This window comes from Silene latifolia, chromosome 6 (genome assembly GCF_048544455.1).
Source record: "Silene latifolia isolate original U9 population chromosome 6, ASM4854445v1, whole genome shotgun sequence".
In the NCBI taxonomy this organism is placed as follows: Eukaryota; Viridiplantae; Streptophyta; class Magnoliopsida; order Caryophyllales; family Caryophyllaceae; genus Silene; species Silene latifolia.
Window position 1 is genome coordinate 127,439,963 of NC_133531.1, and position 18,511 is coordinate 127,458,473.

The 18,511-nt window shown below is 36.8% G+C and overlaps 1 protein-coding gene across 1 annotated transcript; it reads left to right on the plus strand.

The window, feature by feature from the left end:
• Positions 1-15,598: 15,598 nt before the first annotated feature.
• LOC141587253 (cytochrome P450 86A22-like) lies at positions 15,599-17,834 on the plus strand. The gene has a single exon (XM_074408704.1). It carries the CDS (start codon positions 15,842-15,844, stop codon positions 17,405-17,407), a length of 1,566 nt encoding a protein of 521 aa, XP_074264805.1. The 5' UTR covers positions 15,599-15,841; the 3' UTR covers positions 17,408-17,834.
• The last annotated feature ends 677 nt before the right edge of the window (positions 17,835-18,511 follow it).

Below are 18,511 nucleotides of genomic sequence, written 5' to 3' on the forward strand. Positions count from 1 at the left end.
TCGTCACACCACCTAACCTATACCTCAAAATCTTTATCTTAACCCAAAACTTCAACTTTCCACATTACCGCAACATGACATACCTCTCTATATAAACTATATGAAACTCCCATCATCAAAAGCATAACTCGCGATCCACACTTGTTACGTGCACTCATTCCAGATCCTTAAGTTCTTTCCTTCATTACCGCAAAACTCATACATAACCTAATATGACACTAATTCCCCCAATACCCTACACTCACTGTCCCAACAAAAGATTATGAACCACCTGCATCTTTCGGGTCATTACCACACATGTCCTACGACTCACTTGCCATTACCATGTCTACTGAAACCTTAACTAGAACAAGATCATAATTATTGTAACAACCTCTCACAACCGTGTCCCATTAACAGAATGTCACTATACCATGACAACAACGAAAACATATACAACTCTCTTTATATTAAACTCTACCCTCCTTCTCAAACTGAAACTTGTAAGAAACATTAGCAAACAAAACAATAGTCTATTTGTCTAAACTGAAACTCACAGGAAACAACGACAAATAAAACAACAATCTATGTATGACTGGTATGTATTTTCGAAACTCGAATCATAATCATCCCGCCTACTCCACCACAACCGGTGACGGCATCACAACACCGCCACCAACAGCCACACCGTAGTGCGAAAATACCCGTATCACAGCACTATGTACCGTGCCCGGATCACCACCCGAAGCACCACAACCACACCGATAGACATCACAACTGCATACCATTCCCATAAACACGACTCAAAGATAACTTCTCAGACAAGAAAAACTTACTCAAATCCACTTTATTAAGTCACCACGCAACATATTATATGGATACACAGATAAGCATCTCATGAACATCATCTCTACCATTTCATGGAATACACATGTGTTATTAATACACATAAAATTATAACTAGCCATGTCAATTAATCAAATTATTACCCTTTTGGATATCATTCAATTAAATTACCGTGTCCAACATATATATTACAGAACATTCATAAAACAACTTTATAATTATCACACCATACCACTTCTTGTGAGGTCAGAACCTCACACAAACATTTACACATATCATAGACCCGTAATCACAACCAACTAGTCAATCCTGATCACGTAAGTTACCACTCGATAAAAGTTACTTGTCGCCCGAGTTTAACTCATATGCCCCTCATAACATATTCTCCCTTTCGCATATCCATCACCCTCTGCCAAATGTAGCCACACCATTAATACTCAACTACTAACAACCGCCTCATATAACCACATCTTATACTCCTTCATAACTGTACTTATCGATCTGGTCTCTGCAAAATCAACCTCTTTAGAATTGTTACCTTTCTAATATACCATTACCCTTAACCACTAGTCACAAACCATAACACTACCGCTGTCCGGGCATCAAACCTCTTACACTCATCTCTAAACATCACGATTTGTTTCCTATCTTTGGTTGACATCCCAAATAACGAACATCCAATCCATTAACAAAATTACCTCAACATTCTTCCCAATACTATCCTTAATTGTATCATCATCTAACTCTCCACCAAAAATCTCGTATCGTGCAAATACTCCACCAACTTCATACTCCCTTAATTCCTCGAAACTCATGATTAATCATGTTGTCCTGAAACTTCTGTATAACTATTAACTTACTTACCCTTGATAGTATCATACATCTCGACGATTCCTTACTTTATGTCACATAACTCCGGTGAACTTTTCTCAACTTACTTTTATCCTTCTTTTCTCGTTATACTCAAAAATACCATTAATAGCTCAGCTCCTTATTACTTCTATCTAACTCTTTAGTGCTCCGATTATCTTTTCATTGCTCCAAAACTCAAATCCCATTATTTCATATCGATATCATCTCACTCTTTCTTACCATAAATATGTTCTCTTATTATGCCATTAATCACCCTTGCCTCTAGTTTATCCATAAAATCAACGTTCATTGTTCTAACAATTTCATCTTCTTTGTACCTCTCTAGAAATCAGAATTCCTTTTGTACCATTAATTGCCCAAGGAAATCACACAGTAGTTTCATCTCTTAATAAACCAAATCTCCCAAATCCACCTCGCGACATGTCTCCACAAAGTTCACTATATACTACTCTTCTCAACTCCTTTAAAACGCACTTTCACTACATATATCCTTACTCAACTCTATTTCTAACCATCTCCCTCCATAATTCTTTACACATCTCAAGCTGCCACTATCCGCATCCTTACTTTTCAATCTTTTTATTCTCACGTTCATTATACTCACATCATCCCTTGCCCATATTCTCTTACTTTTACATTACTCAACACACAATCATATCACTCATCCCGTCTCGCAAAATGTGCTCTATGCCTCAATAAACTATACCAATCTTCCTTTTCTTTTTCCACCATCTATCATAATCACATATAACTCATGTCCTCCCCACCGAACTCATATTCATCATAAGTGCCACTCTTTACATCATAAGATTGGGTAACTTACGCTTCAGGACCAACACATACGTAAAACAATGCATAAAGAAGCAAAATAATAACTTTGAATTAAACATAATATGCAACGAAGTCAAAAGATAAGCATATGACCCAAAACAAGGGTCACTAGATCGAGTACAGGCCACTCGATCGAGTAAGGGACTTACTCGATCGAGTAGGTCAAGATCAGAAGCACGTAAAACAAATCACCAGGGCTACTCGATCGAGTAACTAACTTACTCGATCGAGTGCCCCCTTACTCGATCGAGTACCGAGGATACTCGATCGAGTACCCCAATTCTCAGCACTGTCCAGTTTTCGTAAAACAGTCATAACTCACTCATTTCTTGGTCGTTTTGGACGTGTGACCTATCGTTAGAATCGTAAAAGAACAAGCTATCACCTCCATTTGGAATCACATTAAAATCATTTACGCATCTCAAGTTATAACAGTTTAAAGACAACTTTTCTTTGTAATCGACGACATAATTATTTGATTTTTACTTCCAAACAACTTAAACAACAACCAAGTTAAACGAAAACAACCCAAACCTCATAAAACCAGTATTCATAATCATTTGTTACTATTTTCAAAAGCCAAACAACAACATTCATCATGCACTTAGCTTATCTAACTTGCCAATTATGACTTCCCACATGTTTTTATTCTATCACTTTTCGTAAACAAAATCACAAATACATGAGATCAAGTCCCCTATTCAAATATTACTACCACGATGATTCATCTTTTCCACTAATTCATCCATCATACCACATATTTATCCACCATATACGTTCAACATATTCACCCAGCACATGTTCAATTCATACTCCTAACCTTCTGTACTTTTACTCAACACGACAACAACAACATGTATACTTACACATCGCTTTATATATATATATAGACAAAACACTTTTCCTTGCGTAATTATAACATGTCAAATTACATGTATCAATAATTATAATTTCATGCTTTACAATCAACCAACATACAATTCACGTCATTATCATCTTTCATCCATCAATTCATACAACATACTACTACATAAATACACACAGCACACAATAAGCACATAACGATCCCGACACATATCCCATGGTGACCGGTTCAAAATTGTAGGGCGAGTTCGCGACTTTAGGACGTCTCCCAAGTCTTTGCATTAGCTCCTACAACCTTTACCCCGGGTTCATTTTAATTGACTCCCTAGATTCATTAGATTCATTGGTTACAGGTTTCAGGATCGTCGCTCTGATACCATTTGTAACACCCCCATACTCCAAGAGCCTTACCAGGACCACTCAGGTATAAGGATGCCACCATCTCGGTTACCCGAGGCATGATAACCATAAGACAATGAAGAAACATACTTAATTAAATAAGTTTAAGTGATTACATTACAAACCAATCAAGCAAAATACAATGTTCTCAAACTATAAACCAACCGAAAGGAACTGTCCTAACAAACACAGCGGAAGACTAAAGACTCGGATATGTGATGACTCCATCCCTGACTAGATCCCACGCGTATCCAAGATATACACCTTAAATCAACCGCTCACCACCCCGAATGGATCACCACAGTTTTTAAAACATTTAAACGGGTCAGTACTAATCACACAACTTATATACATCAACAATAAGATAAACAGACAATTTGAACTGTCACACACACACACACACCACCAACCAATTCCCATCATCTCAATACGATCGTCCTTTGGACCAGCCCTGCCAGTGGGGGACCGCAGCCGTTCCCACCTAAGCCCCGCTCATCATACCGAGCGATAACCCTGTCCATTAATGTGCACATCCCCTTCCGTGGCGGGTTCCACGAAGGGCGAAACTAGGGCGTGAGATCACTCCCGCAAGTGACCCCACTCAGCCGAGAACGCATCTCGAGAACCATCAACAAACACAACCACAATCACAATCACAATCACAATCATCATATCAAACAACTAACTACAGCACATCACCAATATCCCATTATGGGACTAATACTGAGTAGGAAATCCTACCTGGAAAGCAACACAACACGCAGACGGTATCTACAGCTGTATCAAAACGGCTCCTCTACGAATTCTCCTCCTATCATACAGCACATAAAGACTACACATCACAAACTACACACCAAAACCCCCAATTCCTAAATTAGGGTTTCACCAATCTTAACAAAACATTATAGAAATTATATTAAAAGCTTACCCTCGACGCAAGGAATCCAACGACACGAACTACGCTACGAACTGACCGTCTGAACTCCGGGAATTGTCAAGAACGCGATTAGGAAGAAGAACTAGTTGCTTTCTCTCTTAAACAGGTTTTAGGTTTTGTAAAAAGTGATTTAAAACAATGACGAATATGTTTAAATACCTTAATCGCGTAATTAACAAAACCCGAGAAAACTCCCCCGTAAAACCGGACACTCGATCGAGTACCCAAGGCACTCGATCGAGTACCCCAGTTACTCGATCGAGTACCCCAGCTACTCGATCGAGTACCCAACAGGTCAGAAACTATTTTACTTCGCAACTTACCCTTACTCGACAGAGTAAGGCCTACTCGATAGAGTACCCAAAGACTTATAAATACGGAGTATTACAGATAAGATGGGATTTACGTTGATCAATCTGGGTAAGGTTGGCAATAATAAGGATGATCCTTTCATAATGGCATCCCAAGCTAAACAAGTGTTCTATGTCACCGTTCCTATGGATAAGAAGTGGTCTGTTGTACTGTCTATAAGGAAAAGAAGGAGTAGTCCATCCGATAATGGTGATGATGATCAGGATGTCGTTTTTGAGGGAATGGATCAGTCTACCACTGTATCTTATTTCGACGATGTTGACACTGATCATGAGTACACTGAAAGCATCTATATGCGTGATGACCATGGTGAAGGTATTTGGGTTAACGAAGAAACTATGACATCCAAGAAACGTCCCCGATCCTGAGATAGTTCATCGGACACGGTATGCATGCATCTTTGGTGTTGTCTTATTTTCTTGATCTTATTATTAGATGTGGATCTTTGGTGTTGAAATTTCTTTATAAAGATGTATTGTTCTGAGTTTGACTCGTAATGGAATTACTGATAATTTAAAAAAAAAAGGTTCAACAATAACAACGGTTATATTTAAATTACCCGTTGTTAATACTTTCAACAACGGGTGTAGTACCTCTACCCGTTGTCAATTATTTTTTTGACATATTTCATTTTGGCGCAAATTTGGTGAAAATATATTACAACGGGTATATTTTAACCGTTGTAATAAACTTTTGACAACGGTTTACTTTTATTGACCCGTTGTTATTAACTTATAACAACGGTTCTTCTTTGAGCACCCGTTGTCAATAGTTTGTCTTAATAAAAAACTAATATAGAAACCCATACAGCATGCCATACACAAACACACACAACATTATTAGTTCAACCGTTGGTATCCTGAGTTAATTCTTCTCTCTTCCTCGCTTTTTACATTCTCGTTGCCGGCCGTCGCCCAGTTTCCGAAGCCCAGATTCCGTTGCCTTCCCTTATCATCCTGCTCGTTCTCTTTATCATCATCATCAACAGGTATGTTCACTTTAATTTTGTGTTTCGTCATTAGGGTTTTAAGACGATCATCTTGTTTCTTTTTCATGCATCTGTTTGTTTTTCGTCTTCTTTGTTATCTTTATCATCCCGCATCATCTAATTTACTCCTCTTATCAGGGTTTAGGATTTTAGAAGCTCAATCTGTTGTTTTAAATTTTCATTCCTATTAGGGTTTAGGGTTTTAGATAATACTCTGCATGTACGTTGTTAAGTTGTTCATTTCCAGCTATATCATTCATATTTGGGTTTTAGGATTATCATGGGTGAAAAACGTAAAAGAAGTCAAAAGAATAATGAGCCTGGTGATAATAAGCCTGGTGAGAGGGGTGCTACGAAGTGCAAGAAAGTCCTTGCAGCTATAGCCGCTAAACAGTCGTTCCAAATAACATGGAGTGAGATGGGTTTCCCTCTTTTGGTCCAAATGCGGGTCTTTTCTCCAGTTGGATTGGTGCTTGCACAAGACAGTTTGTGCCTATCCATTTAGATGATGTTAGAACTTTGAATCCAAAATTGGCGGAGTTATACTTGGCTCGTGTAAAGGAAGGCTTTATTATACCCGATAAAAGCCATGATGAGTATTTAATGCATAAGGCAGCGGATGTCCACAGGGCGGTGGAGGTGTGGCGTTGCTAGGGATTGGTTGTATGTGGACAAGGCAACGGGGAGATGCGTAAGAGCCCACCGGAAAACAAGTGTCCCACCATCAAGCAGGAAGAATGGGATCTTTTCAAAAAGATGAGAACTCGAGAAGTTTCGGGTTAAATATCCTCGCCTTTTAACGATTTACCTATCATTTTTTTAATTAATGAGTCCTTTATATAATCTTTTTATTATCTCATCTACTTGCGCTTTTATATAATTATTTGAAGGCCGTTAGCAGAAGAAATCGTGCTAACATTTCATGCAAGAAGGGGAAATTCTATGGTTCTCGAGGCGGTTACAGAAAGATAGAAGAGGACCTCGTAAGTAGCATGCATTATTGCCCTGTGAGACTTTATTTTTTTAATCACACTTGGACTTGCATTGATACACATTTACGTGTATAAATGTTACCATGTTAATGTGTAGGTGGCAAAGGGAGTGAAAGAGGTGGATCGGCATGTAACTTATAAACAAGGGCACACGCCTAAAGGATCCCGGTCGTCGCGTGACAAATATGATGAGGAAGTTTTGGCCAACATAGTAAGCATTATTTTATTAAGACGAGTTCATTACTAACTTTATTATTTTAGTCACAAATATAATTTGAAGTTTATTTAATATATTATAGGATAACGTATTGAAAGAGGTAGAAGAAGGGAAATTCACTCCCAGTGGTCGTAATGACGTTCTTGCTAGAGCGATCGGCCGACCCGAACATCCAGGTCGTTTGAGGGGCGTCCCGTTACGAGGTTGAGTAACGAAATATTATGGGAAAACCGAGATAAAGAAGAAAAGGAAGACTAAGTCCGAGAAGGCTGACATGGTAACATTTATTCTATTATTTTCATTTAAGTTCAATTCACATGTTATTGTTGGGATAAAAATTGCAGACACATTACATTCTTGGCAAAGCGACTTGATTAATGGCATCCGTACTACTAAAGCTGAATGAATCGGAGGTAAGCTTTCCGAAGAAGAAGTGAAGATGATGGAGGATGTCATTTCTAAAGGGGGTAATAATAAGGTACAACAGATTGGTCAAGAGGCCGCTACTACCTTGGCAATACATGAGAAGGAAGTATCGGTCAACGAGATTTAGAAAGATCGGGTACCTAATAATGCTTTCAAGTTGTAACAACTAAAGCCGATCAGTGTACCTAATACTTCCTTATTTTTCTTTTTTTTTTTTGGTAAGATCGGGGTGTGTTCACTTTGCCAACTCTAATGCTATAACTTCGACATGGTGCCATTGAATTGGTTAATTTTATTAGGTAAATAATGGGTCTGAAAAAGAGATGCAACTTGAGAAGACGGCTGATGGAAAACAAAGATACATCCCCTTCAAGTCGGTTCCTGTTTTCGTAAGGTATGCATGAAGTGTTTAATTAGTTAAATTTATATGAATCTTTGAAGTTTGTCAAAAATCGGCATGAGACGAAAGCGTTTTTGCAAAATCTTTTGAATCTTTCAAGCGTTTTTGCAAAGATATAATAATGTATGTGTATATTCTTCGGGCCGTAAACAAGAGGCCGATTATTCTTGTTGACCCTAATAGAACCGAAAAGCCACATGTGCGTGTTGGCCGGGGTCTCGTAGAAAACAAATCTGCAGGAGCGGAAACTGTAGTTCATGGCGAAAAACTTTTGCCGAATCATAGAATAGTAGAGATAACTACAGTCTTTCCAGGCCATGAAAACTTTCAACCGCTGTCCCAGTTCGTGACGACATTACCATTCGGGAGATGCGCTTGGAAGTTTCATCCAATGGCCTCGAAACTCACATCTACTTGGCGAAGATATCTCGCCGCCTCAATGAAAGCGGGAAAGCGTTGGGGTTAGAAGAAATACCTTTATATATATGTTACATTTTTAATTGTTGAATGTTTTTATATGTTAAATTTATATGTTATTTTTTTTTTTGTAGGGAACAAAAAAGACGGCTTTGGCGGATAAGCCTAAGTCCACAGACATGCCAACGACCTCGACTTCACAACAACTTGATGAGGTATTTAATTAACTTCTCCATTTTTTAAAAATTAATCTCGCTCCCTTTATTTATATTTTGTCTGTATTTATAAAAAGCATGGTAATTTTGTGTAGGGGACAAAAAAGACTGATAAGCCTAAGTCTCCAGTCTTACCTGCTACTACTACCTCATCATTGAAAGAGCAGGTTGACGAGGTATTTAATTAAGTACGCTTTTATTTTTATTACTCCAACTAGGATATGTTACCTTTGGATTTTTTATTATTTTAATTATCTACTACATGTGTAGGCTGGTGGTAGTAGCACAAAATCAAAGACTCATTCTTTCCGGACCGAAAGTTAGGACTTTAAACTCCACACAATATAAAGGGAAGGATTACATGCAAAAAGTAAGAACGGTGACGATGATGAGATCGCATGAGGAGGTGGCCATCGCATAGCCACCGAGCAAGTGATAGTTATTCCGCTCGAGGAGGATATTCTAGGGGCTGAGCGCCAAGCGCTTATATCATGGGATCTGCTAGCCGTATGGGCTGGCCTAGACCAGATTGATATATCACACATATTTGTTTGGATGAAGTAAGTTTCTTAATAAATAATTTCATAGTCTAATATTCTGACTACTAGATAGTGTTTTAAATACCGGAATTAATACCGTAATAATGTAGGATATTGAAATTGAGAGTGATCCCGGAGAAGAATATTCCATCGATCTATACGGATTCTGTGCCCCTATGTTTTATCTTTATTTATTCGGATTTCTCGTTCGAACAACGGGTAGATTATATTGCTCAGCAATTGGCGACAACCAAGAAGCTGATTTTTGGCGCTTATAATGAAAAAGGGTAATAAACAAATTAATATTACGTTTCCCCCTACAATTGCATTTTCATAACTAATATATGTACTTGTTAATAATGATGATGTCTCTTGATGTAGGACTCATTGGGTGCTAGCAGCCATCATGCCGACAAGGAATAAAGTTTTCTGGTTGGACTCTTTAAATAATCAACCAAGCGAGACTTTTAAGCACTTGATTAATATGTAAGTTTATAATACTGATTTATTTATAATAACATTTTCATTTTTTATTTATAGAAAAAAGCTCTTTCATATTTTTGCCCCTAAAAAATTAGTTTACGCCTCCTTTTTATTTTTTAAAAAAAGGGCCTTTAAGAAGAAAAGAGCAAACGAGCAGGATCAACCCACGGAAGATTCTGATGTTGGCCCTGATTTTATTACGATAACAGGGGTATGCAAAATCTGTGTTTAATACTAATACAATACCTAAAGTTCAAGATTCTGATGTGAGCCTTCTCTCGTCTGTTTTTTTTATGTAATAATAGGCCCTACTTGACCAGGATAGTATACAATGTGGATACTACGCTTGTCGGTTCATGTTGGAGATTATTAGGCGAAGATATCTCGTTATTCCAGGAAAGGTTAGTAATAATTTAAACATGTGTTTATTACTTTTTTTAAATTAGAGCTAATGTTGTCTTGCTTCTTCGCTATATATACCATGATGTTGCTAATGTTGTCTTGCTTGCTTCTATATATACCATAATGTCTTCTCTTTGTTTTTCCATGATATGCAATCAACCCGTCACAACAGATTGAGCAGTACTCAAGTGTAGATATAGACGAGGTAAGAGACATGTGAGGCAACTACGTCTTAGAATATATTAGAAATGCATGATACTCAGAGTTTAGATCAACTTATTAGTAAATTTTTTGTTGAAGTTAGGGAATGATTAGTTCATGTAAATTCAACTCCTTGTAAGTATATATATATATATGATGCAAATTCTTTGTTGTGGTTGAATTGAATCTATTGAGTTCGATGAACCCAATTTGTGATTTAGGTTTGGTCTTTGGTATATATGGTGTCTTTGACATATGCGAGGTTTTTGAATGGCATGAAACAAATTTATTTTTTCAAAACATTAGGAGTTTGTAATAAAAACGGTTACTAAAAAAAACCGTTGTGAATACCTTTCACAACGGTTAATAAAAATAACACCGTTGTGAATGACATTCACAAATAACCGTGCATAATATTCAACAACGGGTATTAAACAAAGAACCGTTGTTAAAAGTCTTCACAATTTTGGAGGTAAAATTACAACAACGGGTATTAAACAAAGAACCGTTGTTACTAAAAATTTCAACAACGGGTATGTACCATAAATCCGTTGTCAAAAGACTTCACAATTTTGGAGGGAAAGTTACAACAACGGTTATACATACGACAACCGTTGTTATATTATTCCCTCCAAAATTTTGAAACACTTTCCACAACGGAGAACACCTAACAACAACGGCTTTTAACCGTGGTGAATACTTTAGACAACGGTTTCACTAAATAAGCAAACCGTTGTAAATACCTTCTACAACGGCCGCTTTAACAACGTCCGCTTTTTTATTTTACAACGGTTTTTACCCGTTGTTATAGGCTGTATCTGTAGTAGTGACAAGTGATCTATATATACTAATTATGCAAGAGATATTTACGGGAAAGAACAAACTAAATATGAACACAATATGTGCAAGCTAAACTCGGAAACAATTTCATTCATTGAATGAAATATATGCTGCGGGATATGCTTGATTTCCGCAATCTTCGTGTAACGGCTAGTAAGATCTGTTTGATAGTCCAATATGCTCTGTTTTTTTCGTTTGAGCTGAATTGAATGAAGCTGAGCTAGATCGAATGAAGCCGATATGAACTGAATGTAATTGAAGTATGAGCTAATTTGTGAAGGGATGAGCTAAACTGAACTGAACTGAACTTAATGAAGCTGAACTAAACTAAATAGAGTTGAAATTAAGTCCGAAAAAACAGGGCTGGATTTCTTTTTTTCTTTGTTCTTTTTTTTTGGTGTTAAATAGTAAATGCATTATAACAGTATTGTTGTGACTTGTGAGGAAGCGTTATATCTCTTATTGGGTCACTGCTACATCGTTGTCTAGGTACATAATAATACGGAAATTGTCTATTTTGGGCAAAATCCTCATGAATTTACTTTTGGGTTCCTTTCCAAAAGAACTCATACTATTAGTGTTGGTGAACACTTGCTTGTAGAGATGGAAGTGAACAACGGACCGTTAGGCAGACATGCCCCAACGCGACCTATGACCCATTTTTTATATGACACAGAATTGCCATGGCACGACACGCCATGGGTCGTACTTGAGTCAAAGCTTGAGAAAAAAGATCGTGCCTAGCCCATGCATGGCACGACCTACTTTAGCACGCTCAAAATACGAATAAATAAGGCTAAGATAGAAGATTTGCATGGGGATGCCCAAGCACGACACGACACGGCAAGCCATGGGTTGTGGGCCGTGCCTGGGCCGCATTTCCATTTTACAGACACGACAAGAAGCTCAGCTAACCATGTCTAGTTCGCGTCATTTTTTTCTCCTAGCACGGTGGACAAGCACAAGACACGACCGAGGCCATCACTACCCACTTTCATCTCTACATGCTTGTAAAGGTGTGCTTTCATCTAGACTCGACTTATAAATCCGACCTGACCCGACCCATTTTTTCCAGAGTCAAGATCGAAAATCTAGACTCGCGACGCATTTGACCCGAGCCCAAAATGACCTGTTAATTTAGGATCGAAATCTAATCGGAACGGGTCGATAAATCAAAAGTTTTATTAAAATATTAATATTTATATATTATATTTGAAAAAATAATTATAAAATTATATTAGTGTACCTAAAATTAAAAACACAGCAAAAAAAATCAATTTTATATAACATTCGTAACTTTTAATACTAAATAATTTTTAAATAACTTAATTTCTATAACTATTTCAATATAATTAATATAAGCATAATGATTAAAAAACGAATATTAAATATGCTTTAATTTTCATAAAAAAAATGATTAATTTAAAAAATGATGAAAAAAAGGCGTGAGAAACTGTTGTTTGATCTGTATTTTGACTATAACCCGGCTGTGATCCAACCGTTTTCTTATCCAACCTCTATAACCCGTCCCGAGACCCGACCCGTTTGACAGTTGTAGATTTGGGACATAAATTTGCATCCATAATAATAAGTACAAATGCTTTTATAAGACGGATATGTCCGTAAAACGGATTTAAAACCTTGGATCCAGAACTAGCAAACGGGTCAATCGGGTCGGGTTAATTCCGGATCAGGTTTATCCTAGGTCGGGTCATTTCCGTCTGTAGACTTCGGGTCTGATCGGGTCGGGATTTCGGAATCGGGTTTTCGAGTCAACTATTATCAAGTTATTTGTGAATAATAATCAATTTGTAACAATAAACATTCAGGTTGGGTCAATTCATGTTCGGATCAAGTTCTAGTCTTGTGTTAGGATGTCAGATCGGGTCAATTGAATCGGGTTAATTTTACGAGGTCTACTTGGATCTACCCAATTAATTGGATTGCTTTTTTAAAAAACAACCTTGTACGAAAAGTATAGATAAATATCTGAACTAATATTTGACATCTCGTGATTTTTATGACCATTAATTTAGTAGATGTACTTTGTATAGTTTTACATCATGTGTGCTGTATGTCATATGCTTTCAACAAATGATTTTTTTTTTCTTTTTTTTTTTTTTTAATTTCTGGCTCATAAATCACCGAAAATCATCTTAAAGTTCTGTGCAAATTTAGGTAGAGTTGGTTGTAATTTTCTCAAGACGTCCGAAAGGGGTTAGAGACTATCATGCTTGTATGTCGGATCAAATTCAGAAACCTAATACTTTTACTCCTTTGTTTTGTTCCGATTAATAATAATGTGTGTTAGGTCAAGCAATTACAATTCTATTTCTTTCTTCGATCTTTTGTTTTCGGGTATTGAAAATACGATCCTTTTGTTTATGTCATAGACTCATAGTGACGGTATTGATAATGTTAGACTATGTTTGACAAGCCATTTCAGGTACCTGATTTGACCAAGCAACCTGATTTGACTAATATTTCAGGTAGTTGTTTTATCTAGTACTGTTTGGTAAAGTCATTTCAGGTATCTGAAATGACTTTTTAGGTACCTGAAATGAAAAGTTACTCCAGGTACCTTTTTAAAGTTTCAGGTAGCTGAAATATTTTACTTTACATATTTACCCTTTATTTAAATTAATTTATTATAATTATTAATGTCCTTTTATGTCATTTTACAAAAAATCAGTTACCTTTTCAGTTAGTTTTACCAAACACTTTACAATTAATCGCCTACCTTATCGGTTTCAATTTTAAATTAACTTTTCAAGTACCTTTTTAATTTCAAATCACTTTATCGGGTTTCGTGTACCTTTTCGGGTTTAGTACCTTTTTTCGATTTTACCAAACAGAGCCTTAATCATGTGGTCCTGTTTGGTAATAAACAGGGGAAATTGTAGATTTCGGCTTAAATAGTAGTTTGACTAATCAATCTACTAACTTCTTGTGTTTGGTTAATGACATATTCAGATAGCATATTGGTCGAAATCTACTCTTTTTGAATATAACATATTGAGTTTATACATGAAAATGGTAGATTTGTTATATAACCTGCTAATAATCAAACACGTTTTTTTAATGTTGCTAATTTAATATGATAGTCAAACTTGTTAATAAAATCTGTCAACCGTATTCTGCTAACGTCATCTGTTATCATAAATCCGCTTATGCCATCTACCAAATAGAGCATGAAGTGTATGGGTTTTCGCCTAATAAACCTTTGAATAAGCTACATTGCACATACTCATTATTATCACCTTGAATTTTCCTACAAACAATGCTAAAAAAAGTAGTAATAATTTGGTAATACCTTAGAATAAGATCCACTATTTAATTAATATAATGTTGGAAAGAAGAAAGTAGATCCTTAGGTGAGCAAGAAAGGGTGGATTATGAGTGGAGGAGTGTCGTTGATTCAATACTCTCTACTCTCCAACGACATATGTTGGCATTTAATACATGTTGAATTAACTATTAAGTGATCCATCTTTGTTAGCAAAAAATTTGTAGGTGGGAAAAAAGTTTGGATTGTAAGATGAATAATGTACGATCGATAGGACGTTATCATAAAATTGAAGAACTCGATAAATAATTGATTGATTGAAACCGGAAGAGTATAATCGTTATTAGTGCTGCATTACCACAAATAGGAAAAACTACTCGATTTATTTTAATTCGTTGTATTTTTCAAAATAATAGAAGGGCGGGGAATATTTTAAAATATAAAGAGGTTTGATTGAATGAAATTAGTAATGTTAGTACTTCCACCTCAAAAGGGATAAAAAAACAATTACGAGTAACAATTTATTTCTTAAAATATATTACTCCCTTCTTTTGATTTCTCACTAAAGTGACACATTTTTTAAGAGAATTTTTTAACTTTACTAATGTAGAAAGAAATAAAGTCGATGGGTCACTTGTAAATGTCAACTAACTTAATTGGTAGAATTATAATAGATAATACTTATAACCTGAGTTCAGCATCAAAAAACGCCCTTATGACTCCTTTTGAATCAGGAAAAGATGTGAAATACCAAAACACAAACTGTAAAAAATCAATGGAAAGAATGAGGTATGTATTGATAAAATTTCATCATTCATGTTTTAGAGGTATTAGAGGGAATGAATATTTCATCTCATTGTTTAAAAGGGTGACACGGTCGTTTTAATATAGAATTCAAATTCTGAGAGAAATAGAGATGATCCAAATTGCATTTATAGCGAGCGAGACGACATTATTTATCTGCCAGCTAAAATGAAATGATTATAAACAATAATATGGAAGAAGAAGAAGAAGATGATGTGTACTTATTAGTTAAGTTATTTCACAACAAACAAAGTGAGCATATAGCACACTCAAATTAATTGCACCATCTGTCACGCCTCTTTCTTCTATATATTCACAGTCTAACCCACTCCCTCTTCCTCACTCGATCTCACTCTCTTTACTATACATAATACATTATACATTATACATTTTCTAACTCTTCTACTTACATTTTCATCACATTATTCTCTAATTAACTCAAATTTAACACATTTACAAAAACATACTAAAATATTCGAGAGGTCCAACTGTAATAACAATAATAACAATAATAACAATAATCTAGTGACATGGAGGCATTCACATTGCTACTACTTTTCTCAGGTGTAGCAGCCTACATGATCTGGTTCCGGGCAATGGCACGTTGGTTACGCGGTCCACGTGTCTGGCCCTTATTGGGTAGTTTACCAGGGTTAATAGAGAATTCCAACCGCATGCATGAATGGATCGCGGAGAATCTCCGTTCTTGTGGTGGGACCTACCAGACTTGTATCTGTGCGGTGCCGGGTTTGGGTCGTAAACAGGGTCTCGTGACAGTCACGTGCGACCCTAGGAACCTTGAGCATATACTCAAGAACAGGTTCGATAATTACCCCAAGGGTCCTACGTGGCAGGCAGTTTTTCATGATTTGTTGGGTCAGGGGATTTTTAATTCCGACGGTGACACGTGGCTCTTTCAGCGAAAGACGGCCGCGTTGGAGTTCACCACCCGGACATTGCGCCAGGCGATGGGCCGGTGGGTGAACAGGGCGATTCAGGATAGGTTTTGTCCCATTTTGAAAACAGCTCAGGTCGAGTCGAGTCCTGTTGATTTACAGGATTTGTTGCTTAGGCTTACGTTTGATAATATTTGCGGGTTAGCCTTTGGGAAGGACCCGCAAACATTAGCACCCGGTTTGCCTAGGAATAGTTTTGCCATGGCTTTCGACCGGGCCACGGAGGCTACGTTACAAAGGTTTATTTTGCCCGAGTTTATTTGGCAATTTAGAAAGTGGCTCGGTCTCGGAATGGAGGCGAGTCTTACTCAAAGTATGTCACACGTCGATAAATTCTTAAGTGACATAATTAAAGCACGTAAACAAGAATTTGCGAGTCAGCAACAGAATTTAAATTTGGTCCATGATGACTTGTTGTCTAGGTTTATGAAGAAAAAAGAGTCATATAGTGACAAATTTTTACAACAGGTGGCACTTAATTTTATCCTAGCTGGACGAGATACGTCCTCCGTGGCGCTGAGTTGGTTTTTTTGGTTAGTGAGTTTTAATCCACGTGTCGAGGAAAAAATCCTTTTAGAAATCTGCACCGTTCTAAAGGAGACACGTGGAGACGACGTCTCCAAATGGACGAGTGGACCCTTAGAATTTGATGAAGTCGATAGGTTGATATACCTAAAGGCCGCATTGTCCGAGACCCTAAGGTTGTACCCTTCCGTCCCTGAGGATTCTAAACACGTCATTTCTGATGATGTGTTGCCAGACGGAACTTTTGTCCCGGCCGGGTCCTCCATCACCTATTCCATATACTCCGCGGGACGTATGAAGTTCATATGGGGCGAAGATTGCCTCGAGTTCAGGCCAGAAAGGTGGATCTCGTCCGATGGCAAGAAACTAGAAGTACAAGACGCGTACAAATTTGTGTCGTTCAATGCCGGACCTAGAATTTGCCTAGGCAAAGACTTAGCCTACCTACAAATGAAGACAATTGCAGCATCAGTCTTACTCCGCCATCGTTTGAATGTAACACGAGGACACAAAGTGGAACAGAAGATGTCGTTAACACTTTTTATGAAAAATGGGTTGTTGATGGACGTCCACCCTAGGGACTTATCCCTGATCGTTTCCAAAATTAACAAATAAATTACCAAGACGGTAAGAAAACAAGTACTACTACTATTATTACGACTAATGTGCGTGACATTATGATCGATTGCAACTATTATTATTTATGAGCCTGAAAAGTTTGTTAGGGCTTATTAGTACTTTATTGATTGGGGTAACGTACGTAGGTCCGATTGAGGTGATATGAAATTGTGAATACGATGCCATATTTGGGAAGAAGGGGTGAGGTATTGAATACTGTTAGTTATATATATAATATATATGGTACATTTATGGATGAAATAAAAGTGACATTTATTTTACTTGTTTAAAAAATTTGTTGTTATTAACATCGATCGGTGTCACGATTTATGATCAGATACGTAAATGTAGATGTATGTACCTTATTGTTATATATTGTTGTACTCGTAGTTTTCATAATCATGTGATCTGTTAATTTTGCAAATTTGTCTACACATGCATGTTACCATCCTTCAAGTGAGGTTCTTTATTATTTTGTGAAGACTTGTGGGTATCCGATCGACATGGTACGTGGTCACAGTGCCTTCTATTACTACAAAGTTATTTGATACGGAGTAACATTAATACGGATCTGAGCAACATTTTTTTTTCTTGGAATTAAGTGTCGAGATGGTCCTACGATTATATTGTTGAGAGTCGGACTTGGCTATGACTAGCTAGCCGACTAGGTCCGGTAGAACGTTAATATAAACTATAGAACAGACTATCTTTGCATGCATGCATTCATTAACTTAAAACTCATGGTCATATCGTGATCATACTTTTAACGATTTATAATCTACTTAATACCAAACATTTTTGTTTCGTGTATGCCAATATATATATACAAGTTGCTAGCATAAGTTGATGAAACTAGGTACTCGTAAAATTTGCTAATATAAGTTGATGAAACTCGGCAGTAGCGCGTCGTATTATCATGGACTCATGGTCGATAGATATCGAATGGGCACCAATATCTTTGACAAAGTGTATGTATGATACAATACGTACAAACTATTCCGTATTTTTAATTGACCACAACCTTTAAATTAATCATCAACTTAAATATTTGGTTGAGATAATCTTTTCACGCGATGTTAGAAATAAATAGTAGGAAGTGGA

Excerpts from the sequence above, each read along its gene's own strand:
- LOC141587253 (XM_074408704.1), top strand. The coding sequence starts at position 15,842 with ATGGAGGCATTCACATTGCTACTACTTTTCTCAGGTGTAGCAGCCTAC.